Below are 25,659 nucleotides of genomic sequence, written 5' to 3'. Positions count from 1 at the left end.
GAGCTAAACCAACCCCGCCCCGACCCATAACTGTCCCCTTCCTAGAACTACATCTCCTGTAATCGTAAAAAAATTTTTTTCGTCCTATCATAAACAGGATCAAAATTCATCTATAGATTTCATATCACATCAAAAAAAATTTTTCGTTTAAAAGTTAAGACCATTTAAAGTTGTTTCAGGGGGTATTTTAAGCTTTGCATGGTTATAAATCTTAGCAACAAAAGAAAGTAAAATTATTCCTCAATATATAAGTAGTTCAACAGTTTCTTTAAAACTGAATTGTATTGGTCTATTTAGAATAAGAAACAACATAAAAATAATTTTAATAAACTCAATTGCAAAATATGTAATAAATACACAGCATCCAAGAAGAGTATATCCCGACCTATGAATTTACCTCGGGATAAAAACCCAAACACTATCCGGGATTATTGTTCGGTAAACAAATCGAATTGGGATAAAAACTAAAAAGCAATCAGAAATGAAAGTTTACACTCAAAAGTTTTTAAATTGTTATTTGTTGTATAAATGAGTATAATTCTTCAAAATTGAGACAAGATGCTGTGGGTACTTTATATTAGTTTCTTGTTCATAGGATCCAATAAAGCAAGTAGGCTTTGTAAACTTTTTAGCGATAATTATTTTAACTTTCTTTTTCTTGTTGGGCTAATGGAGTTGAGTTAAACAATATATTCTTTTTGTATTCGTTTATCTAAAAGCCATACATAGCTTCCAGGGCATATTGATTTGCAATATCTAAATAGATTTTTTATCAGTTAAAATATGTTTCTATTTTGTATCTTTCTCTTAATGTGGCTGAAACTCATTTTTATTATTTTTTAGTTCAAATAGTGTCTTTAAATGGTGACCGTAGTGGTTCTGTTTGTCCACAGTTACTAGTACATTTTACTTATACACAACAAAACAATTCACAAATAAACGTTCAAGTAACAGATTCAGCAAATCGTACTTTCCCAATATCAAAATGTTCAACAATTACAAAAATTAATGGCATTTGTAGTATCAGTAATCTTTATTACAGCAATGGTGAGAGAGTAAAACTTTCTATCTTGGAAACCTCATCAAATGGTACAGTTCTTCAAACAGACAGCATTACCACCACCATCAATTTCACAAGTATGTTAGTTTAATTTCTGTTAATAAGTATATCAGAAAGATATTCATTACCTATTATTAATTAATCATCATTAAATGATGTTAAGTTTAAGTAGAGGAGCACTTTAATTCAATGACTTGCTAAAAGTCTTTTTATATTTTCCTCTGTAGTCATTATGTTAAAACTGTATGAAATATATGAAAAAAGATGTCTGTATGAAAATTCATTTTAAACCATTACATTTCTATAAAAAAGACAGAAATTAAAATTAAAAGAAAAGCAAGTTGAAATGATTTTTATAACTGCTTTAGTGATTTTTGGTCCTCTTAAAAACATTTCAAGAGTTTTACAGAGCCAAAACCAACTCTATATTTCTTACGTCACACTTGCTGAAGTTTGTTATAAACATGAGAAAATTCAAAAAATCCAGCTTGAGCAATGTTCATACGATCAAAAATGGATTTGTAAACATTTTGTCAATCCCAGTGTAAGTAATGAGTCCCTTATTAATTGTATCTTATTTTCTTTTAAGTATTCTAGAACTTTTACATAAACCTTTTTACTTAATATATTAAATTATGATTTTCTTGTAACTCACAGGAATAGAAAGCAATATATGAGAATTTCCAAAACAAGTTATTAGTGTTTAAAATTTCTGTTAAACTTTAAACTAAATGTATGGTGGGAATTTTACATATGTGATAAATATGAGTTTTTAAAATTATGCTTATTTATATATTTTAGTGGTTATACTACGGATGCCAGCTGGTGAGAACAGTTATTTTCATCATGATAATAGTATTATTAAAAATCTGACAAAACTGACAAAGCATAATATTGACTTTTTTTATGTAGGCAAATATTAGTGTCTATCAAACTTGCTTTATTAAAGTACCAACCCTTGAAGATAACGTTAAATACAGGTTTCGTTTGCGCTACTCAATTAGTTTAATTGATGATTTTTCAGCATGGTCAGATTTTCTCTACCACAATACAAAAAGTAAAGGTAAGTTGAAAACTGATAAAACCCAAGCTATCTGAAGAGCAAATTTGTGAGTTTATGATTTGATATTTTGAGACTGCACATTTAATGAATGTTAATTTGATGCTAATTTAATTTATTGAATTAATTTAGCTCCAAAGATTCCTCCTGCACTGTTTTGCTCTCAAGATGAAGAAAAAAATCGTGTCAAACTGTATTGGTTTGTAAGTTATTTTTATTGTTTTTTAATTATAGAGAAGATTTAAACTTTTTATTGAAGTTTAAGACTCATAAATAAGAAAAAATTTAATTAGTCAAACTTAAAAAGTTCAAGTTAAGGGACACAATAATGTTAAATCTGAAAATTGACAGAATATTTTTTTACTGGCATTCGTTGCCGTTTAAATATTGCTGGAAATGTTTGTTACCAAGTAGGTTCAAAATCTTGTAGAATAACTTTTTTTCATGTGTCATAAAAGTTTGAAAGTTAAATTATCAAATAACTTCTTACTGTCCTTAGACTTTTAAATAATACTTTGTTATTGTCACAAAGGTTTTGATGTTTTGGTAAAGCAGTAGGTTAAAGAAGTTCTCAATAACTAAGTAGAGTAGAAAAAAACTCTAGTATTGTTTACAACTCTTTATTTTAGCTACAAGTAATTTTAAGGGGAGCTGTGTACACAATTTATAATATGTTTCAAAGCGTTTTTCAAATGCTGCTATCCTGTAGGGGAGTTCCAATAAAATAGATTCCTGTCTTTGACAAAACCTGGTGTAATTTTCAAAATGCCTTCTATTATATTCACCCATGGTACTGAGATGCACTGAGAGTACCATAATTTAAAGGTGTTACTTTGTTAACGTTGAACTGAAACTGAGGTATTAATTCTTCAAGTAATAAACTATAAACTAAACTATAAATTGCCTCTTTCAGTTTAAGATCCAACGCAGAGCACTGGAAAGTGTATCAGTTATACTATTCAAGAATTTTCAGAAATAATAGCCATCAAGATGTTTATTGTACAAAAACAGATGAGCTGTTTCAGGACCCAATATTTAAGAACTTGTGACAGGAAGTGCTTTTTTATTTACCAGCTGCTCTTTAACAGCAGCTAAGGGATGATTATTAGGAATATTAATCTTTTGGTTTCTTTGTAGACACTAAGGCCAGGAAAAATTTTGAGCTCCTAGTGATCAGTGGCCATCTGAGATGGATAGCAAAAGCCATTTGAGATGGATAGCAAAAGCCATTTGTACACTGAAAATTTTTCAGTGTACAAATGGCTTTTTTCTGGCCATCTGAGATGGATAGCAAAAGCCATTTGTACACTGAAAATTTTTCTTTTAATGACTCAGTTCACATAGACTTGTTTATGTCAAACAGTAGAATGAAACACCACTTGAAACCCAACCCTCTCTCAATGGTATCAAAAATTTGTCAAATCTGAAAACCTATCCAAACAAAACTGTTACCAGCAAGACACATGAAGCACCTCAGGTTTTTTTCTGAACATCTGGTTGGTATGGCCCTATTAGATGACAAAGTGTTAGCATCAATCAAAGAGATGATGGTACAAAATCTACATCAACCATCTTTTGCAGACACCCCTCAGTGCTAAATGTTTACAAGTGGATCTGAATAGTTGAAAGTGGAGGATCTGGTGACAGGAAGAACAGTATCTTTCTTTGATGTCCATATGGAAAAGGTCAAAGAAAAGTTTCAGACATTCCTTTAGAAACCACCAGGACAGTAGGCTTTTGATCCTGCTTTCAGGAAGTTTTATAAACTGGCTGCACATGACAGTTGTAAAGGAGAATCAGTCTTATTGACAATTACAACTACACATTGACAAAGGATGAGGTGCAAAAATAGTTAATTTTTCGATTGGTTGCAAACCATTACAAGAATTTTCCAACTCTATCATAGACATTTTTTGTTGTAGATGACTCACTGCAGAACAATTTATCTAAAAACTATTTAAAAAATTTTTTTATTTAAAACTTAATTCTCATTTAGTTTGTAATTTTTAGTCAGAATTTTTAATTTTAATCTAATTTAGTTTTTTAACTTTAATTTAATTTATAATTTTAATCTTATGTTTTAAATCAATAAACAGTCAAATGGGTTGACCTCTAAATATTATTTGTTTTCATTATTATTTTGCATAATAGTTTAAATGTAAAAATATTTTAAATGGTTTTTAAAAAACAAATAAATCATTATAATCTTAACAAAGAACAAAAATAACCTTGTGGGCAACTAAAATTTGTTACTATGTTTTTGTGGACCATTACAATATATATATTTGCCCTCCTTTAATTGAATGACTTAATCTTTTATTGTTTTTTTCAGACTGATTTCAAATATGTGCTTAGAATTTAGGGAAGCTTTTGGCAAAGACATTAAAGCCCTGTTCCGTAATATTTCATCCCTTTTACAACATTTTTTTATGATACCCAATTTCAATATCAAGGGAAAATAATGACAGCTCAGACCAATCAATGATTAATGAATTTAACATAATCATAATTTTAGTGGAATGAACTGGGTAGTATGATCGATTCTCAATAGAATAGTAGCTATAGTAATTTGAAAACATTTAATGAATTTTTTTTTTTTTTTTGACAGTAACATTTAGCACATAACACAAGCACAATATTTTTCCAACAAAAATTGTATATATAAAAGGTAGAAATTAATCTTCAATGTGTATATATATGAAAATAGATACTGTGGTGTGACGTAAGAAAGTCCTAGTTTTTAATATCTCAATTTATAAGAAAGTCCTAATGTTTAGCATTATATATTTCTTGAATATTAAAATGACTAATACACTAAAGACATTACTTTTCTTACATAGATTTGTTAATTCTACACATAATATAAAATTAAAAATTCCTTTCCATTATTCTACGTATAATTTTACTTAGTTTTAGACTTTTTAGCTGCTTTTTCTTGTTTTTCTTTTAAATTTTCTAGCCGAATTCGCTTTCTTTCTTGTTTCTCTGACTCTTTTTCAGCTTTTTTTCTCTTTCTTTCTTGCTTTTTTTCTCTTTCTTTCTTGCTTTTTTTCAATTCTCTGTCTTTCTAATTCTTCTTTAGCTCTCTTTTTCTCCTCTAAACTAGCAATATATTCGTCAAATGTACTGATAAAACTTTTGTTACTTGTTTTCATACTTTTTTACTCTGAAATTCTTCTGGATTAACAAATATTGACTCGCAGATATTGTCATTTGCTTGCAAAGGTTCTTGAACTGGTGCTAAAGCTGTCTCATTAATTTCAATTTTTGATTCTGGTTGTGTTAAGTTCATTACTTACTGGAATTTCTTCTAATGGCGTTTCTAGAAGCATGTTCTTTTCTCGAGTTTTGGGGTCCACACCCTCTATTTTGTCCATTTTCTTCTGCCATTAATAAAATAAGGCTTCTTGTTCTATTGCACCTGTCCAATACATAAGATTACTATGGTCTCTAAAAGATTTTAATTGATCATGTGTCATATCAGTTTCTAAATCATTTTTGGTCTTATCAATTGGACTTAACAGTTCAGCTATAACCGGAATTTTAGCGGATTCTTTGGAATTCCTTTGAATTCTTGTACACTTAATGAGACTTTTGGAAGATCTAAATTTTCTAATAAAAAAGGACATAAACTGCAGCATTTTAATCTATTTGGTATTAGAGTTGGATTTTCCTGTGTTTTTGCAATTGCAGTCTGGAGCAGGGGCGTAAATATCCTTTTTGGTAGAGCAACTCCAAGGTTTTGCATTCTCCATTCTGTAACTATGTTGGTCCAAACATCTTTTACAATATGAAAGTAAACTCGGTCCAATGATTGTGCAAAATGGGTGCAATTAGGTGGCAAACAAATGATTAGAATACCATTTTCTCTGCAAAATTGTCCCAAATCTAAGTTTAAATGTAATTTGTGGCCATCTAAAAAAAGAATTATTGGCAATAGGACATTATTTTTCCTTAAAAATTCAATGAAAGGTCCAGATATGTAATTGTAAAATGTTTGGGACATCTGGTAACCTTTGGCTGATTTAGGAAAGTCAGCTGCAATTTCTGGTGGAATTCACCATTCATATGGATACAAAACCAAAGGTGGTGCAAATAAATTACTTGCATTTACTGTTATCATAACAAAGAAACTTTCTTTATTACTATTTGCAGTGATATTATACAATTGTTTGTTTTTTTGTACAACTGCATTTTTAATAGATGGACACAGATCAAAAGATGGCTCATCAAGGTTCCAAATTCGATTAGGATCCTCAAACACAGACAATAAATCATTTTTATCCATATATATTCTGTTATTTTTTGGAACCACTTTTTAATACCTTGTTTGGAAACAAGTGTTCTGTGTTTTGGAAGTGTCTGAGCCTTTCGAAAGTGTTGAATACCTCTTGAAAAAATTGCGTGCCTAATGAGTGCCAATTACTTTTTGGTCGAGATTCATTTTATGTGCTAAAATAGATACACCCTTAAGAAGAAGTTTCTTTGTGACTGGCATACCAAAATTGGCCATATCAATTAGCCAATTTTAAATTATAACCTCTACGGTTTTATCAAAAATTGTTGGATGCCCTATTTTAACTCTTTGCTCGACCTTTTATTCATTGAACAAGGGTTGTCTTAGCTATTTTATAAAATTTAGATGCTGCATATATTGTCATAGTCTTTTCTATTTTATCCTATGCTTCATCCATATCCTGTTGGGAATATGGCTTGTAAGATCGTTTTGGGCCTAAAACAAAAAGTTAAATTATTTTTGTAAGGCTAAGGCTTTCTTTTGTATACGATAAAAAAGAGGAAAAAGGAAAGTCACATCAAATTTTTTGTAAAATTTTAGTTTTTACGTGTAAATCAATTTTTTAACATGCAAGTTTCAAACTTACCACGTTCTTGTGCCATTATTGATCAAAATAGTTTTTTAACAACAAGATTTGATTATTTATTATGATTTTCTTTTCTTTTCTTTTTTTGTTTTTTTTTTAATTTAAAACTAACAATACTTTCTCCTTCCACCAATTTTTTTTTTTGAATCTCATTTTCTTGCATACATATTCCTATCCATTACCCAACTCACACCGCCCCCATTTTAACATCCCCTCCAAACACCTGTGAAGGGATGGCTCCTGCATTTATATGGTTAACATAATAGTACTCTTTTAGTACTATTATGTTAACCATATAAATTGTATTTTTAGACACTCCAGATATTCTGATTACTTCTCTTGCAGGTCAAACCCATGTAAATCACAGACTTTTTAAGTCAAAACGTTTTTTGTTTGCTTTATTGTTAAAAGATTGTTCAGCATCAACAAAGTGTAAAAAAACAAAAACAAAAAAAACTCTGAATTAGCTAAGTTTTGCAACCTTTTTAAAAAGTTATTCAACAAATTGCTGTCATACACCTTGCCTAGTGATAGGAGCTAAATTTAATCAAAGTTTTAGATGTGCTACAAAACCTCTAAAGCCATTTTTGAAATCAGTATAAAGTTAGATGTGCTACAAAACTTCTAAAGCCATTTTTGAAATCAGTATAAAGTCAGATGTGCTACAAAACTTCTAAAGCCATTTTTAAAATCAGTATAAAGAAATATGTAAAAATAACCAAAAGTTGCAGCCATAACAGCTATCATCTAATTCATTACATTTACTAAATTAATACTGCTCAACAGTTTTTTTAGCTGGAACTTTTGGTTACTTTTACATACACTTGTAAAGAGGTACATTTTTTAAACTTCTATTAAATAAAGAGTGCTGACCTGTTTCATTTCTTTTTAAACATTACCTTTTTTATTTGGTGAACTTTTTCTGGTTTATTTTAAACCTGCAAATTTTAAATTTATAGAAACCAAGAAATGATGATTTATTAGAGAATTATACCCATTTTTTACTAAACATCATGGATTCAGATCACACAGTAATTAAAAAAGAAATACCAGTGACTTCAGAAATACGTTACTCAATCAATGAAGAGAATGTTTTTGGAAAGAAATACAAAGTTGAGGTTTGCACTAGTCAAGGTTGTTCACAATCAATTGAGCACCATTGTTTCTTTGAAAATTTAAATTGTAATTAGTTACTTAATGATAATTTATCTAAATTCTATAGTTTAAATCTCATTCTTACATCCACTGTACACATAAATTAAACACTGCACTTCACAGTGGGTCAGCTATTAATCAGTTATTTAGTTAAAAATGTTCGATTTTTAGTTTAACTTCTATTTAGGGGAAATAAACATTGTTTAAGCAAGTTGTAGATATAAATTGGAAGCATTCACAATTATTACTACCTGTATTAATGTTTACCACCTGAAAGGCAATTAAAAGAAGCTTCTGATCATCCATCTTAAATTGTTTATGAATGGGACTTAGCACTATGTTGGCTCCATTCTCAAGCAATTTTAGCACAGATACAAAGTAAGAATTATATCAAGTATTTTAGCCTAGTTTTACATATGATCAGCCCAAATAAAGATGTATTATGCCATTGTTGCTGCACCAGTTTATAGGTTCAGCTAAAAGATTTGTTCGGTTAAATTTAAACTTATCAACAACTAACTGTCAGTTCAACAATAAAAGGTCCAACCAATTAATCCTGTTTTCCAAAACTGATTTAATTGGTAAGCTGTTTATTGTTAACTGTCTTGAAGTAACATGCACATCATTTTTGACAGCAACTTTTTTTTTTTTTATTTTCGGATGACACTTTATATTAAAAAAAAAGCCGAGGTTTGCAACAGAGATTTGCTAGCTATTTAGAAAAAGTTATTTAGCTATTTAGCTAAATAACTTTTTCTAAACCTTTTTTTAACCCAGCTATTTAGAAAAAGTTTCACTTTTACATCAAGATGGTACAGTAACTGACCATGATTTTTTATGTAGATTTTTTTATTGTTTGGTATCATGAATCCTCAATCATTAATACCATGAGAAGATCAATAATAATTCTAATGCAAAAATATCACAAGGTGTTCATCTCCATGCTCCAAATGACGATTTGCAATTAAAAATGTTTCTGTTGCACGTATTTAGCAGAAAGATGTATTTTTTTGAATACATTTTTAAATTTGGTTAGTTATATATCCATAACATATAAACTACCAGCTAGATTAGCTAAAAACTAATTTACTTTACTTGCTAACCATGCAAAATGCATTGTTACTGTATAGTTCAAGTTTCCCTATTAATCTACTAGATATGTAGTAGTTAAATTAATCTGATAAAGTTGTTATCTGTTAAAAGGTGATAAAGTTGGTAAGAGTTAACTATGAAATTTTATTAACTTTGTCCATAATAAGGCGACTCTGGCCCACTGTGTTATGTGTAGAAAAAAGTAGTTTCGAATCTTTTAATGGTATTTTGTTTACTTGCCTTTATTTTTTAATCTTTCTTTAAGCTCCCTCGGCTAATGTTTTAATTGCAATAATTTCGATCGTTTTGGTGATTGTTGTTACTCTTATTGGGTTCGTTATTCGAGTATTTTACAAAAAGAGGCAGTAAGTAAAAAAAATTTTTAAAAAAAAATTAATTTGGGTTAATGTGTTATTATTAATCATATTAGAATTAAGAATAAAGTTAATGCTTAAAATGAGATTAGAATTTAAAAACAAAGTTAAATACAGTGACGTAATCAGGGTCAATCCTATAAACAAGGGACTCCAGGAAAAAAAAATCGTAACTAAAAAAATATCGGCGTAAAATGTCAATATTTTTGTAAAAATTGAATCTTGCAAATAAATTTTGAAACGGCGAAATTCAGTCAACTTCAAACCTTTGCAAAGATAAATTAAATGAAACTTAATATTTTATATGAATATAGTATAATTTAGTGTTGTTATCGATTTCAACAAAATCGACTAAAAGTTGACTAGTCGAAAGTCGAGAAAGTCGATTTAAATGATTATGGGTTTCCTATTAATCGACTAAAAGTAGATTTAGTCGTGTAATCATCCTAACATCTTTAATTCTATCTTTTCACTTGATTTAACTTTATCAATCCTTAATTTTGTTAGGATGTTGACCAATTAGTAAAGAGGTATCTTTATAGTACTCTATCTTATAAAGATAAGCTATTTGAACTTTCTGCTCAGCTAGTTGCTCAGTTATTTCGAATCAAATTATCTAGTAAGCTCAGCTAGTTGGGTTAATATAAAAATATACAATCCAGAAGTTAAGTGCTCAATTAACAAATTAAAGCAAGACGTGCCTACTTGGTGGAATTCGACCTTTTTAATGTTGCAGTCAGTTTTCAAACTTAGCGACTCAAAGACGTTATCCTCAAACCAGAGAACAAAGATAATAAAGAATTTTTATTAAAAACTAGGGAACTGGAAATAATTGGCGAGTTTATTTTTTAGAGCCAATACACGATTTTACAAAAATTGTGAGTAGATTACGATATACAGGGTGGGGCAGAGAAACTTGCTTATTTGAAACATATATTATAACAAAAGTATTGAATATATACAAATGAATATTGGAATAGCATAATCAAGAACAAGTAAATTTTACAATTTGCCAGTTTTAAAGATGGTATCACGCAAATGACGTCCGTTATTGTGTCAGTCGTGTCCGGATATTGGTGTCGACTCTTCCCAGCATCTCAATAGTAATGTTGGCGACGGCTTCACGAATGTTATTCTTGAGATGGTTCAGGTTGTTGGATCTGTCATGGTACACGACGGACTTCAGATGTCCCCACAAGAAATAATCGCAAGGCGCAAGATCAGGGGACCTGGCTGGCCACTGAAGATAGCCCCTCAAAGAGATCACGTGCCCAGGAAAGGCTTCGTTCAAGAAAACCATGGATGCTCTCGCAGTTGCACCATCTTGCTGGAACCAAACATCGTCCAAGCTCATCTCGTTCAGTTTTTGCAGGAAGAAATCCTGTAGCATCGTCACGTAACGCTCTGATGTCAGCGAAACTGTCCTCTCATTTTCTTCGAAGAACCAGGGACCGATTATTCCAACTCGAGATATTGCGCACCAAACAGTCACACGTTGTGAGTGTAGAGGTCGTAGGTGAAGATCTCGTGGGTTTTCAGCGCTCCAATACCGCATGTTCTGCTGGGCGACAACAATCTTGTAGCGATGGAGCTTCAATTTCTCATGAAGGATCCGTCTAACAGAACGAGCTGATAACCCAAGAGCTGATGCATGCTTGCGGGCAGATCGTCGGGGAGACCTCAAGATGGATTGCCGCACCGCTTCGATGTTCTGCGGAGATCTTGCAGTCCTTTGGAGACCAGGCTTCTTCACATCTCCAGATTCCTTGAAGTTCTTTACCCACGAAACGATTGACTGTCGTCCTGGAACACAGCCACGAGGTGCAACATTGAAGTGCCGACGAAATGCACGCTGTGTGGCGATGATTGTTTTACCACAGGAAAAATATGCTTCAATCGCAAAAGCACGTTCCACGTTCGTCCATTCCATGACTACTTCAAAGAAAAAAGAAAATAAATTAATGCGGCTCATCACATAAACAAAACTTTACAGTTTGCGCTCTTGATTAACCCAGATATCGCAGCAAATCACACTTCAGGAAGGCTAATTCAAATAAGCAAGTTCCTCTGCCCCACCCTGTACCACTTGTTCAATTAAATTACCAACCGTTTATAAATCAACTGATTATTTTGCTAACAATTCGCTAACAATTATGAATTTTCCCATTAAATTCAAAGACAATTTTAAATTTATATCGAACAAAAACAGCGAAAATTGCTTGTATTAACAAAGTTCATTCTTTAGTTGTTCAATTGAAGCCATTAATTTGCAGCTAACACCGACGAGTCTTCAGTTGTCTATCCAAAGTCGTCATCTAGTCAAAGAATTCCATCAAATATATATATATATAAAAGAATAGACCTCCACGTCTATATTAGACGTGGAGGTCTATTCTTTTAGTTAAGACAGCTATTCAATATTTAAAAGTTTTTTTAAATATTAAATAGCTGAAATAAATGCTACTACTATACAATTAATAATGAACTTATTTATATTTATATATATATATATATATATATATATATATATATATATATATATATATATATATATATATATATATATATATATATATATATATATATATATATATATATATATATATATATATATATATATATATATATATATATATATATATATATATATATATATATATATATATATATATATATATATATTTGATGGAATTCTTTGACTATATGACGACTTTGGATAGACAACTGAAGACTCGTCGCAGAGTTAAAGATTTCACTCGCGATTGAAAATTTCAGAAAATCTTGATTTCTCCTGTTGTTGTTTTTTTTGGGGGCAAGAATCACAATGCTCCCTTCTTCTTCCTCCTGGCTTCGACATTAATACATAAATAAATATTTTAACAAATCTGTTCGAATTTGTTAATTCTGTTCAATTGTATTAATTTTGTTAACGATAGTTTACCATTTTGAAATTAGATAAATGTACTAGAGTGATGCTACTGTAAAGAGATCACCAAGGTTCTTAAAAAGTTAACGCAATTTTATTTGCATTTTTTAGAAATCATGAGGATCCTTCTCAAGATTCCGATAAATCGGTAGATTTCTTATTATTTCAACTCCAATAATTTTATAAGTTTCTATGATGAATTAATTTTTTGCTCTTTTCAGTATGATTATACTCAAGTTCTGCCAAGACAACAAATACCATTAGTTCCGTACTGCGAAACACGTTTTAATAAGGAAGGTTTGTAGGAATCTTGTTTTTATGACGAATTTAAAACTTAGACATTAATTGATAAATTGTTCTTTGACTTTTTCTTCAGGAACTCCTCTTTGATCGTGAAGAATAGGATGACTAGAAAACTTTTCGTTTTCAAGAGATTTCTTTTGATATTTTCATGATTCGATGATTCATGATTTCAAAACTGGAGTAAATAGGCTTTTAGAAATTTATATTTTTAAAATAATGCTATAAATAATGCAATTGTGTGTGTTTGTGTGTAAACACACATACACACACTTTGATATAATATTTTGATATATATATATATATATATATATATATATATATATATATATATATATATATATATATATATATATATATATATATCCATCTATGTATATATCCATCTATGTATGTTTAACTATAAAGATTATTCTTTTTCATATATAATTTAATGAATTATTATTTTTAAAAATGGTAATAAAAAAAATTAATCGAAACGATGTCAATTATTGCTTGATTTTACATGTTTTTTATATACAACCAAATGTCACAACTATTGTGGAATAAGGAAATGCGGTAGTGATCAAGTCGGGAGTGACGAGAGCATCGGTGTTAATATATATGTGTGTTAATAATATTCCCTCAATATATATGTGTGACATTATTATTCCCTTAATATATATGTGTGTGACACACACACATATATATTAACACCGATGCTCTCGTCACTCCCGACTTTATCACTACCGCATTTCCTTATTGTGGAACAGAGGTAGTACATCATAATCTACATTGATGTCTTTACATTGGTTTTACATTGACGTTTTTTTTTTGTTTTTTTTTTTTATGTTTCTTTTATACTATAAAACTAAGCCTAAGTTTTTTAAAACTATCTTTAAAATTTTCTGTCAATGAGTAAATTGCATAAATGATAAATAAAAACCTCTTTCAAACAAGGTTTCTCTTTGAAAAAACATCAGATTATTGCGAATTTGCATTATTAATTTGCATAATGCAAATTTGCATTCACTAATAGCAAAAAAAAGTTGATTACAAATCGAGAAAGTTAGTAAGTCAACCGCTTGGAAATTAATGGATAATAAATTTTTTACATTTTTTTGGCATTGAATAGTGAAGGATATCACCAAAAATGTAAATCAAATTAAACGATGTCGAAAAACCTTTAAGAGAAATCTTGAAGTGTCTCGTGCCTTAAAACGTTTTAAGTTGTAAATCATGTTAAAATGAATGCAATTTAACTACCTGAATCAAATAGGTTCAAGTATGTGATTTGAAGGATTTGTATGGATTGAAGCTGAACCTCTAAGAAGCAAAATAGCAGTATTAGTAGCAGCCTTTTTTTGTAAAGTTATTTGCAGACATGATTGTTTTAAAATACAAATCAATGACCAAGGTCGTGAGTTTTTAAGCTCAGTAGAATATTTGCCAAATAATTGTTGATAAACAAGGACTCAAAATATTTGTTCAGATTTTATTGAACAAAAAAAAAAAAGTCTAAACCTTAGAAATTGTATGTATGCAAAGCTTATGAAAACTTTTTTTCGAGCAATTTCTGTTTTGTTGACAAGCTTTAAATGTCAACAAATACGAGGTCGCGATCCGGTATTACATTAAACGTCAATTTCTGAATGCTCCACTTGTTTTAGGTGTGGTAACTTTTTGTCGACGTGGTTAAACTTGGAAATAAGATTGATTTTAAGTCGCAGGGTTTTTTTAATTCAGCTTGTCTTTAATCCATAGAACATGCATTTATATAGATAGGGACCTTATTACAATTAAAGTAATAAGGTCCCTATCTATATGGTAAAGTATCACATGTTAAAGTAATTCAAATAATTTTTTAACGAAATTTTTTTTATAAATGTAATATTATCTCCAGGGGAAAAACGATGAGATTCCAAATTTGCCTGAAAAAATTGTGCTAGTGCCATTTAGCAGCATTTTTTGTCGCCTTTCAGAATGTTCTATCGCAAAAGGAAAAAAAACAATGGCAATCCTACGAAAAATGCGCTTTAAAATTGCCCATCCCATCCCGTCTTTATCAGTTGTGAAAGTTTCATTTGCTCATATCTCAAAATGAGATTGTTGGTTATCTCATCGTTTCCCCCCTTCCCCCCTGGACCATTCAATTATCAAAAAGATAACTGGAAAAACATTGATTCGTTTTTGAAAATACAGGACTAAATATAACATCAATGTAAAAGTCCCAAATATAAAGAAATCCTTTAACAAATATCAAAAAGCTAGAATGAAGACCTAACATCAGGTGAATTAGAAAGGACGCTTTTCAAACTCTGAGCAGAAACAAAGTTTCTGAAATATAGACAAATTGCAAAATTGTAGACTGAATTAAAACTGCCTTGCTTAAAGATTTGTTAGCGCTCCCTGAAGGAAGACATTTGTCTGGAAAATCTTAGTGAAGCTAAAGTTATATCAATGTTAAACTCTGAAAATGCAACAGAAGTTGGAAATTAGGCCCATATTTCATAACATGCAATAGCCATTTTCTTAAAAATATTATAGCAAATGATATACAATAGAATATATAAATTTTGCGAACAACTTTAATTGTTACAAACAATTCGGATACTTTAGAAAATCAAAAGATCTAAAGAGAGAGTTTTTGAGAATTTGTTGATCTTTCTAAAACATTTGATGCAACTGCAAAAAAATGCAGTTGCAAAAAATGCAAATGCAAAAAAATGCCTCAAACCAAAAGCGACAGCAACCTGTTTAAAATCAGCAAAGGTACTAAATAATTTTAGAAATGAATTCAGAGTTAAAAAAAGCTTTGATATTATTCAATGCAAACAATTTGCCATCATATATCGATCGTGATCTATAGAAACTATTATCAAAATGTACAAAAATTCTAATGAACAGAAAATAAAAAGAAAAAAAATTTACTTTAAGATGGTTATTGTTATTTTTGCTTGTTTTTCCCGTAGTGTTTGTTTGTGCGTGTGCGTGTGCGTGTGTGCGCGCGCACGTGTCGTTTCTGATTTTTTTTTTTTTGAATGATTTTTCCGTTGTTTAATTAGATCATAGTTTTCTATTTTTTAAATAGAATTCAGTGAATTCATTATTTTAGTACAAAACATTTCTACAGAATTGGCCAATAAATTCATTTCCCATACAGCTAACTATCGTTGCTAATCATCTCTCCACTATTATACTCTTCACATTTCTGCAAGTAAAAAAGTATGTCTCCCAAAAATCAAGCAAATGTCCTCACATTTCTTGTTCCATATTCAAACGCTTTGAACAACTTAAAGCATCAACATTTCTATAGTCTATCGCTTTTAGTAACGATATTGTTGGTAAAGAGAATTCTTAAAGTGTATAGTAATTCATCGAATTGTAACATAACATCTTAAATTGCTGAATAAATGGAACTACATAATCATCATACTTCAGGAGATAAAAATCATCCAGAGTTAAATTTTCACTAATTTCGTTAAAGCTTATAACTCAGCCATTCGATAAATACTGCCTGAATTAGCCTGGCTGAAATACTGCTTTGATTGATTTTCAAGGCAGAAATAGGTGAATTTAAATGATGAAAATTTCGAGTTCTACTTAGCAGACACTAGATAATCGGTATCGTATAAGTCGATACCGAGAAGAATGGTCTCGTATCGCGTGGTATCGCTTATATACTAATGTCGATACTATCAGTATCGGTTCGATACCAAACGATACCGATAATAAAAAGAATCGTATAGTATCGCATGGTCTCGACTCGAGATTCTCAATAAAACAAAAAAACAAAAAATTAAAATGTGACTTATTGAATTTTTTATAAACAAAATACAAGAACAATTCATGTTCAATATCACTTTCATTTTCTTGTTGGATGGGCCATTTTTTAATGTAATTTTCAAGAGCGGAATAGTTCTGCATTATAAATACAAGCTTATCTGCCTTGTCACTATCGAGATTGTATCTACGATCAGTGATGACAAGGCCAGAAGCAGAAAATGCTCTTTCAGATGATGCAGAGGTTGGTGGAGTTGCTAACCAAGATCTTACAACACCCGAAAGGATAGGAAATTCCGCTGCATGCTGCTTCCACCATGCTAAGGTGTCAGTTTTTCCTGCATTTTTGGATCTTATTGTTTTTTGGTATTTTTCAATTTCAAGTTTAATAGGAGGGTTCTCGTGTATATGATGTGAATTAGTATCTTCATTATACTTTGCTAAAATAATATTGTACTCATTTTCCTCCCAACCTTGTGCATTATCAGCAACGGAATCGTTACTACCGTTGTTATTACTGGAGCTTGAGACAGACAATGAAGAGTTCTCAAAGTATTCTTTAGTTGTGGGATGGTTTTCAACCAGTTTTTGAATATTTTCATCGTCAACACCAAGAAGATGTCCACGAAAAAATGGATGAAGGTAATGTCCTAGTGCAAATGCGGGTAATTTACGGCCTTTGTCTGGGAATCTCTTATTTAGTTCTGATAATAAGTCCTCCAAGAATTTTTCTACTAACTTGTTGTTTCCATGAGTAACAATTATTTTTTTCTTTCTCGATGAAGTTGATGAGTGCTGTTACTTTCCACAGTGACATGTCAATTCGGATCTCTGTGTCAGAAGATAAAAAAACTGATAATTCTTTAACAGATTTAAGCACTGGAACAATAGCTTCAAAGAGTAGGAACTGTTCATCTGTAGGTACGGTTTTCTTCCAATCATCACCTTCTGTATCGCCTAAGTATATGAGTGGAACCTTCAGTCGAAGCATGACATGCAGCATATCGTAATGGCTGTTCCATCTCGTGGTTACTGTGGAGGGTATTTTAAGATAACTCACATCTAACCTAGAACAAGCATCTTTCAACGAAGCACTGAAGGCTGTCGATTTATGAAGCCTGGTAGTGAGCTGGCTTTAAGAAAAGCATCTTTCAGTTCCGGGGTACCCTCAACTGTTCTTTGAAGTGCAGTGTTGAGTTTGTGATCACTGCATGTAACAGAACCTTCTTCTTTAGTTATTAAAGACACACTGTTGTTTAGAGCACATGCCATATTTGATGCCTGATCAATAACACACAGTTTATTGGGTATTTTTTTTAATGATTCAGGGTATGAGAGTGTGTTATCAAGTGCTTTTGCAATGTTGATACCAGTGTGTCGCTCTTTGAATAGGCACACTTCTAATGTAAATTTCTTTAGTGCAAAGTTTGGCGAGATATAATGTAATGTCACGGACATGTATGAATCATTTGCTCTTGATGCCCAGTGGTCGGTGGTTATAGCAACCTGATTAAGATCTATGAGCTCTTTTTCCATAACTTTATGCATTACTACCTTCAGTGTATGGTAAAGCTGAGGGAGTTTATTTTTTGAGAAAGTCGTTGAATGTTTTATTGTGGCATTTGGTAATATTTTGTTCATAAACCTCTTAAAATTTTCAGAATCAGCAAAACTGAACGGCAAGCACTCAGTAGAAATCAAAGTAATGATGTCATGATCAACTACTAATTGACGCCGATCTTGAAGTGGCCACTTTTTTGTAACCGCCTTCTTCGGGAGAGTGAGAGTTTTGAAGGCTACATCTTTTGCGGATCCAGAAGCACCTGCATCGATTACGTTTAGTTCTTCATCTACTTGTGATCTCCGCTCGTCTTCTTTTTTTTAAAGTTCGATGAATAACTTCTTATGTTGTGTTTGAATATGCTTTCGCAAGCCAGTAGTATTGGCTTGATTTGTTGCAAGCTTATTTCCACAAGTTTTACACAAAGCAGATTCTCCTGAAAATGTAAAATACAGTTTAATAACAAATAGAATAGTTTTACTTTTTTATTATCATTTTATTTTATTTTTATTAAAAACAACAGAGCAGGGACGCTTCGAACTTACTTGGGGCCGCTTGGTCACGCAAAAAGTTAAGTTGCTAAATGTAACAATAATTCTGCCGGTAATATATTTTAGAACTATTTCCCGACATTGCCGGCAATTAACTTTTGAGAATAAAGTATAAAAAATACTTAGTAAGTAGTGCTTACCTATATTTTTCTTGAAATAATCCCAGATTAAAGATGCTGTAAAAGGCATAACGAGTGAAGATTAGTTTTCTTTAACATTAAAACTAAAGTTTAGTTGTTGAATGTTGAACACAGAACAAAGCGAGAATTACGATACCACGAGAGATTTAGTTAAAGTAACAATGCCAAAAGAGAAATTAAAATATGAATGCGATATCACACAATTAACTAAATCAAAATAACCGTAGTGACTGTTACGAAATTAATTCCCTTTGAACAACCATTTCTAATACTCGTTTAGAATAATCATTAACCATTGCATCACAAGCAATTTTCTTTGGAGAATTATATGAAAAACACTCTTTAATGATTGCAAAACTATTCCCTTAGAGATTATATCCGCACGGAAAATTTTCGCTTGAATGGAATAACGACATGGAAAATTACACATTGCAGGGACTGATCCAGCTCATTCTTCTAGGGGGGTTGTCGGACCAAAAAAAATATAAAAAATAAGGTTTGCGTTTTTTCAAAATAAAACAACTGTTTCATTTAATATTTAGAATGATTTTAGAAAGGTTATAAGATAGTTAGTAATATTAAATATATTGAATGGTTATATAAATTTTTTTTATTTTTTCTTATTTTTTTAATTTTATTAATAATATTTTGAAGTTTGACGTTTCTTAGGTAGGGGAAGGGGGTAGTTACCCCGAATACCACCCCCCTCCCTTACCTTTTTGTCCGCCATTACACACTGTTTAACATAATTTAATAATTTGTAAAAATTTAATATAGAGATAAATGTTGAAAAAATCTTTTCTTTCCTTTTAATCACGGTAGATGAAATTGTAATAAGGATAACAGATGAGAAATTAAAATACAGAAGTGGTACCACACAATTATTTAAATTAAAACAAAGATACCAGATGAGAAATTAAATGATAAACATGTCATACAACCAGCTTAGAGAACTTTTTTTTTGTAATAAATGAGCCATATATATCTCATTAATTATATGAATTTACTATTTCAAATTACAAATCGTTTATAAAAATAACATGGAAGTTCTCATGATGACTCGAGTTGCAATAGCAAATGATACTATCGGCACCAAACAATACCAACTTTTGATACTATATCGATATCGATACCGTAAGGTATCGCACCGAGACCAAACGATACCAACATAACCGATACTTTCGATACCAATATCGCGTGATCTCGAAGTCGATACTGTAAAGTATCGCATCGAGACCAAGCGATACCAAACGGCACCAACATTAACGATACTTTCGATACCAGTATCGCGTGATTTCGATACCGATACTGTATGGTATCGCACCGATACCAGACGAGAAATCGAGACTCGAGACCGATTATCTAGTGTCTACTACTTAGTAGAAAACATTGATTGGTATCACTTTTTTAAAATAATTATATTTAAAATGCTTTATAAAATCACAGAAGAATTCTTGGGTATCCAATCTCTTTTTTTGTTTTTTGGAAATGAAGACACTACTCCAAATATTTTGCCAGATTTGCACGATAACTCACTGTTCACTGCGTAATACTTTCCTTATCATACTCTTCACAGCCCAACAGATTCTTTGTTTCAAAAAAATGTCTTTGTAAACTAAGTTTTTAAAAGTAAACACGATTAAGCACAAAAACCGATTTTCTTGTTTAAAATGTCAACTAAATACTAAAAAGTATTTTTACTGCATGAGCCATGAAAAAACCACAAAAAAATTACATTTGAGATTTCATTATGTGACCTCTTGGCTTTTAATTTTACCTATATTAAACTAGTCTAAAATCTTATGACATTTAAAAATCTATTTTTAAATGTCATAAGATCACATGAAGCAAAGTGGCATAAATCAACAAAATAGAAAGACATCGATGTTGCAAATGCAAAAACAAGTATCTCTAGCTCACAAAGATTTAACTGTGAGCTAAAAATGTATAAAAATCAAACTTTTTTTGTTACAAATTAAGAATGGATATGGTATATTTAAATTCTATTTAGCCTTACGTGGTTTTGCTAGAAAAAATATTTTTTTGTTTTGTAGGAAAAAGATAAAATAGAGATTAGAGATACGTACCACTGCATCTGCACCATCACTTTGCTTTAACATGCTTCATTTTTTAAATGAAAAAAATCCAGCAATGAGTGAATGGAAAAATAAGTAGTACAAATTCACTTTTAACAGCTGCACAACAATTTTTACGAGTTAACAATATCAAATGCAAATCCACGTTTTTATCACCAAAATAGTGGTTATTTTTGGCTTTTTTTTTTTTTTTTTCACCAAAAATGCTAGGCTCAAATTACTGTTAGGAGATTCTTGAATTTTTAATTTCCATTTCTTTTTTTAATAAACGGATTTCTTGCTCCATGCAAGACAAATCTGATTGGCTAACAGCAAGCTAAAATAGATAGAAAGCATGCAAAATAAAATGTAGTTAAAAGGATAACAAGATTGTAGCTGCGATACCTCAAGCTACAATGCGCTTGAGAGCTCATTACTCATAGTTAATAGGAAAAATATTTATATCAAAAAATTCTCTGTTAAATAATAAAACATTTACCATATCAAGAAGCAACTCAATCTTGTATTTCAGCAGATTGTTTTCCTCCTCCAGAGTTAAATTTTTTTCTTTCAGTGCAGTTATATCATCAATATCTTGTAATGAAGATTGACTGCCAGCTATTTTAAGAAAAAAAACAAAACTTTAAGAAATAATTGCTTAATGAGCATTTCCCAAATAAAATTTTTTAACAAAATTAAATTTTTTAAACAGAAGACAAATAAAATTAAATTATCCCCTTTAAGCTTTTTTATCATATAACATTATTTACATAAAAATTGAGGCTGAGTTCTTGTTTGCATAAAATTTAAACTTGTGTATGCATGCATGCATACATACATACATACATACATACATACATACATACATACATACATACATACATACATACATACATACATACATACATACATACATACATACATACATACATACATACATACATACATATATACATACATACCGAACTACTTACCACTTTACTGTATATATTAAACAATATGGCTGTTTCCTCCACAGAAACCTTGTAGGGAATATAGTACAAGTAGATTGAGTTCAGATCCAATATACCATGTACATTAATAAATTTCTCTGTGCAATTTTTTCCCATTAAAGTCTTTTATTTAACATCTTATCACAACCAAGTACTTTCAGCTCTCTAGCAGTTGCTGAACAATATCTGCATAATTATTTGCACATGTATTACCAAGAAAGTTCTTGACAGCATGTTGAATGATAACCAAACATTCTTCTCAAGGTCTCAGTGAACTGTTTATCTTTGATAAGCTGCAAAATTTATGGCCCATCAGACACACCAGCTCTGACTTTTGCAATTGAAAGTCCAGGAAATTGCAAGATGATATACCTTAAACAGTTACCATTAGTATGCAATGCTTTTACAAATTGCTTCATGAAACCTAGTTTATGTACAAAGGTGGAAATAATATTTTCTTCTTATCAACAAGTGGCTAATGCAGAGTTTTGGGATCTCCAGGTTTAAGATCTGATCTTGGAGGCCAATTTGTCTCTATCAAATGCTTCTTTGGAGCTCTGCTGTCTCACATACAGCGAAAGCAGGTATACTTTGTGTTCCCATGTTCTGACCAAGAAGGAAGTACACTATTTTAAAATCAACACAGATGATTCAGTTGTGTTTGTTGTATTGCAATATCTCCATTACCTTCATGAAGAATGAAGAAATGCCCAATAGGAACTGCACCATATAAATTGCTATTGTGTAGAAGGATACACTTCAAGCTCTGGTTCGAGCTATCAATAAACAATTTCCATTCATCTGGATTGAGGATTAAAAGCCCTACTTCCCTCAACAAATCAGGAATGTTACTGCAAAACACAAAGCTGCTGTTAATTTCAAAGTACTGCAGAAATGCACTTTCTCAGGTTTGAAAGTATGATACCACAGGCATACACTCTCAACACATTGTTTGCATAGTTTGTGAGGGCCCAATAACTTGTCTTGATCACCAAGTTTTAAAAATTGCAAAACATGCTTGTTTGACAAATGTACTGTTTGTTCTCTGCCTTGGAATTGTAAAACAACCACAAATATAGCAAAAGGACTGACATTATATGAAACAAGTGATATATTTATATACCTATTATATACCTATACTTTAGTTATGTAAGTAAAACACAAAGATGAAATAGTTATAAGCTTAGAAAACTGAAAACAGCATGCAGTGAAATATAACTTGAATATATTGATTACACTGACCTATTTAAAGCTATAAATACCGCTCACCACACTTTCAAGTGTAATTATCAATCAAAATCAATGTAAACAAAGCTTTACTACAGCTAAAAAATGGAATTTTTCTCATCTGTAGAGTAAGCTGTGCAGAAAAAACATGACTTCTGAAAAATAAAACTGATGGCAAATTTGGAATGAGCATGCCAGTTTGAGTAAAAATCAACATAAAAATCAAAAAAAAGAAAAACAGAAAAAAAGTTTTAAATTATTCCCCAGTGTTACATTGTTATCAACAGTTTTAACTTTCTGGATCATGGCACAAATCAAAACCAACACAAGACAAAATTTAGATATTGGGTCACCAGATACCATCTATGAAATCACACATTCCAGACTTCTGTCAGCTCAAAAGAAAGATGATGATTCTGCATTTAGTATTTAGATAAAAAAAAAAAAAAAAAAAAAAAAAAAGAGAGAGAGACAAAAAACAACAACCATGAATATTTATGCCATTTGTGAAGTTAGTTAACTAAGGTTTTAGTTTTTCAATACTGAGTTATTTTTTAGCAAAACTCCAAAAAGCAAGATACAATCAGAAAATCATGCTAAGTAAAAAGATAAAGAGTAGAGGAAAAAGGTAGAGAAGTTTATCAGGATGATGAATGCTTGAATACAGCTAATAATAAAGAACAGAATATTGAAGAAAATACTGTTGCTACAGAAGTGGATCTTGGTTTAATACAGGATTTGATGGTAATTCATAGATGGTATCTGGTGACCCAATATCTAAATTTTGAATTCTAAACCATGAATAGATCAAGGAACAAAATTTTTTAGTCTGCACCTCTCCAAAGAATTATGCAATGCTAGAAAATTATTTCTACAGTAGACAAGCTGAAACTATCTAATAATTAGGAAACTAGGGTTATCTGCGGTAAAAAAAACTGGTGAGAATTTTGATGACTTTGATTTTCCAGGTCAACATTGATACTGTAATATTTCCAAAAGACCACTATTGTGAATGTGCCAAAAACACGGTCATTTTTAAATAAACTTCACTAGATTTGTAAACGTTCTTAAAAAAGGAGCTATTTATCATTTTCAATGGATGGCATGTAGTGTTTATACAGGAAAAATGTGTATGTTTTCTAAATAAATACTTTAAGAAGTTTATGTTTTCATCATTCAATCAAACTTTTGAAAGTTAACTTCTTTCTCTTTTCCACACATTAGTTTGGACAAAAGCTAACATTGGTACTAATGCCCTTGTGAATGACCTAGAAATCATTAATAACATGATTGACTAAAAAGAAATAGAAAAGGAAGTTACTGATTCTATTCTGTATAAGACAAGCAACCACTGAAAATAATTGACAGAAGATGTAATTCAACAGTTTTCTTCTGCAAACATTATATCTACTGTGAAATGAGATATGCCAAATTCTTGGAAGTTCTGGTACCCAAAATTTTTTTGTCTTAATTAGCCAGTTTTTTGAAAAATCATTCATTAAACAGGCTTCTTCAACCTTCTAAAACCTAAATCTAATGCATTGTATATATGTGTGTGTATATGCATAAATACACACACACACACACACACACACACACACACACACACACACACACACACACACACATATTTTTTTTTTTGGAATAGAGTAACTTTTTTTAAGAACTTAATCAAGTTAATAAAATTTTAAACTTTTCTTAAAAATTAAGCCTTTTTTTATGAGTATTTTAAAAGTTTGCTTATTAAAATTAATCTTTAAATAACTTTTCTGTAAACCCAATAATACCTCCGTAGTTGTTAATTAAAAATCTGTAAAGACAACATGTTTTATTAATTCCCTTTACTATTAGTTTTATTTTGTCTACAATATCCATACTAGAAAAAAACATTAATATAAAATTAATATAAAATGCTGCGTTTTTTAATTGGATTTAATATAAAAGTATTTTGAATATAAAGTTAAGATTTGTTTTGTCATAATCCCTGCATAATGTCTGGATATTAGACAAACACATATTCTACATCTACTTAAGCTGAGTTTTAATTTTTTAGAAAAGGGGAAGAATGTAGACGGATCAAAAAATTCTCATTATTTATTAAACGTACTTTCATGAGATATCCAAGATCCGTTTTGGAAAATCATTTTTTGGCCACCAAGAGACAGTTGCAAAGGAACCTGTGAAAAATCAAGGTTGGGGTCTAATGACTCTTTATCCGTCAACTGAGCAGGATTAGCAGAGCCAGCATCAGCTCTTCTTTTTGGAACTCTTTTACTTGCTTTAAAACTTGATTTTCCAAACAAAGGCATCTTTGAAGGTAATTTATTAGCACTTGGGATTCCGTCTATTAAACATAAACAAAAACTGCCATTTTATTTGTTATAACAGCTCCAATGTTTATGTGATTTTAAAGTACCGGGAGCCGCTTTAGAAATTATGGTACTTTTTTATATTGAAAGAATAAATTTTAACTTCCTGTTTTTTTTCGTTTTTTTTTTTCT

The 25,659-nt window shown here is 30.6% G+C and overlaps 3 protein-coding genes across 11 annotated transcripts; 1 reads left to right on the top strand and 2 right to left on the bottom strand.

Annotated features, from left to right (window-relative positions):
• Positions 1 to 408: 408 nt before the first annotated feature.
• LOC145184177 (uncharacterized) lies at positions 409 to 13,114 on the top strand. 6 transcript variants are annotated; one of them, XM_090092192.1, is made up of 11 exons: positions 409 to 606; positions 844 to 1,137; positions 1,429 to 1,604; positions 1,862 to 1,885; positions 1,973 to 2,123; positions 2,253 to 2,323; positions 7,963 to 8,185; positions 9,516 to 9,615; positions 12,662 to 12,698; positions 12,772 to 12,847; positions 12,927 to 13,114. In XM_090092192.1, coding segments are annotated over exons 2-11 (873 nt in total). In that variant the 5' UTR covers positions 409 to 606; positions 844 to 1,136; the 3' UTR covers positions 12,941 to 13,114. The 6 variants fall into 6 exon arrangements, 3 of the variants coding, with proteins under 3 accessions (XP_089948318.1, XP_089948317.1, XP_089948320.1); XM_090092191.1 differs by having other exon boundaries at positions 409 to 610; positions 12,927 to 13,113; XR_016453910.1 differs by lacking the exon at positions 7,963 to 8,185 and having other exon boundaries at positions 409 to 610; positions 12,927 to 13,112.
• Positions 10,548 to 25,607, bottom strand: LOC145184427 (protein chibby homolog 1-like). 4 transcript variants are annotated; one of them, XM_090092197.1, is made up of 4 exons: positions 25,266 to 25,584; positions 21,439 to 21,557; positions 20,952 to 21,276; positions 10,548 to 11,559 (listed from the first exon to the last, which is right to left on the bottom strand). In XM_090092197.1, exons 1-3 carry the CDS (start codon positions 25,465 to 25,467, stop codon positions 21,184 to 21,186), a joined length of 414 nt encoding a protein of 137 aa, XP_089948323.1. In that variant the 5' UTR covers positions 25,468 to 25,584; the 3' UTR covers positions 10,548 to 11,559; positions 20,952 to 21,183. The 4 variants fall into 4 exon arrangements, with proteins under 4 accessions (XP_089948323.1, XP_089948322.1, XP_089948324.1 ...); XM_090092196.1 differs by lacking the exon at positions 10,548 to 11,559 and adding an exon at positions 16,632 to 18,609 and having other exon boundaries at positions 18,719 to 21,276; positions 25,266 to 25,607; XM_090092198.1 differs by lacking the exon at positions 10,548 to 11,559 and adding an exon at positions 16,632 to 18,609.
• Positions 15,856 to 17,615, bottom strand: LOC149885599 (uncharacterized). Its single transcript, XM_090094215.1, has 2 exons — positions 17,466 to 17,615; positions 15,856 to 17,383 (listed from the first exon to the last, which is right to left on the bottom strand). Exons 1-2 carry the CDS (start codon positions 17,613 to 17,615, stop codon positions 16,433 to 16,435), a joined length of 1,101 nt encoding a protein of 366 aa, XP_089950341.1. The 3' UTR covers positions 15,856 to 16,432.
• Positions 25,608 to 25,659: the final 52 nt, after the last annotated feature.

The sequence above is a fragment of the Hydra viridissima genome, unplaced genomic scaffold (genome assembly GCF_058129835.1).
Source record: "Hydra viridissima isolate aposymbiotic clone 2 unplaced genomic scaffold, HvirCarnegie_v1 scaffold_7, whole genome shotgun sequence".
Lineage (NCBI taxonomy): Eukaryota > Metazoa > Cnidaria > Hydrozoa > Anthoathecata > Hydridae > Hydra > Hydra viridissima.
The sequence above is the reverse complement of the archived record's forward strand: the minus strand, read 5'-3'. Positions and strand labels throughout refer to the sequence as shown.

What these genes read in the sequence shown, in the direction of transcription:
- LOC145184177 (XM_090092191.1), top strand. Translation starts at nt 559, where the DNA reads ATGCTGTGGGTACTTTATATTAGTTTCTTGTTCATAGGATCCAATAAA. An exon ending in TTTCTTTGAAAATTTAAATT is followed by an intron (nt 8,186 to 9,515) that starts GTAATTAGTTAC and finishes TCTTTCTTTAAG; the next exon opens with CTCCCTCGGCTAATGTTTTA. An exon ending in GTATTTTACAAAAAGAGGCA is followed by an intron (nt 9,616 to 12,661) that starts GTAAGTAAAAAA and finishes TGCATTTTTTAG; the next exon opens with AAATCATGAGGATCCTTCTC.
- LOC149885599 (XM_090094215.1), bottom strand. Translation starts at nt 17,615, where the DNA reads ATGCTGCATGTCATGCTTCGACTGAAGGTTCCACTCATATACTTAGGC. An exon ending in AATCTGTTAAAGAATTATCA is followed by an intron (nt 17,384 to 17,465) that starts GTTTTTTTATCT and finishes TCATCGAGAAAG; the next exon opens with AAAAAAATAATTGTTACTCA.
- LOC145184427 (XM_090092195.1), bottom strand. Translation starts at nt 18,253, where the DNA reads ATGAACAAAATATTACCAAATGCCACAATAAAACATTCAACGACTTTC.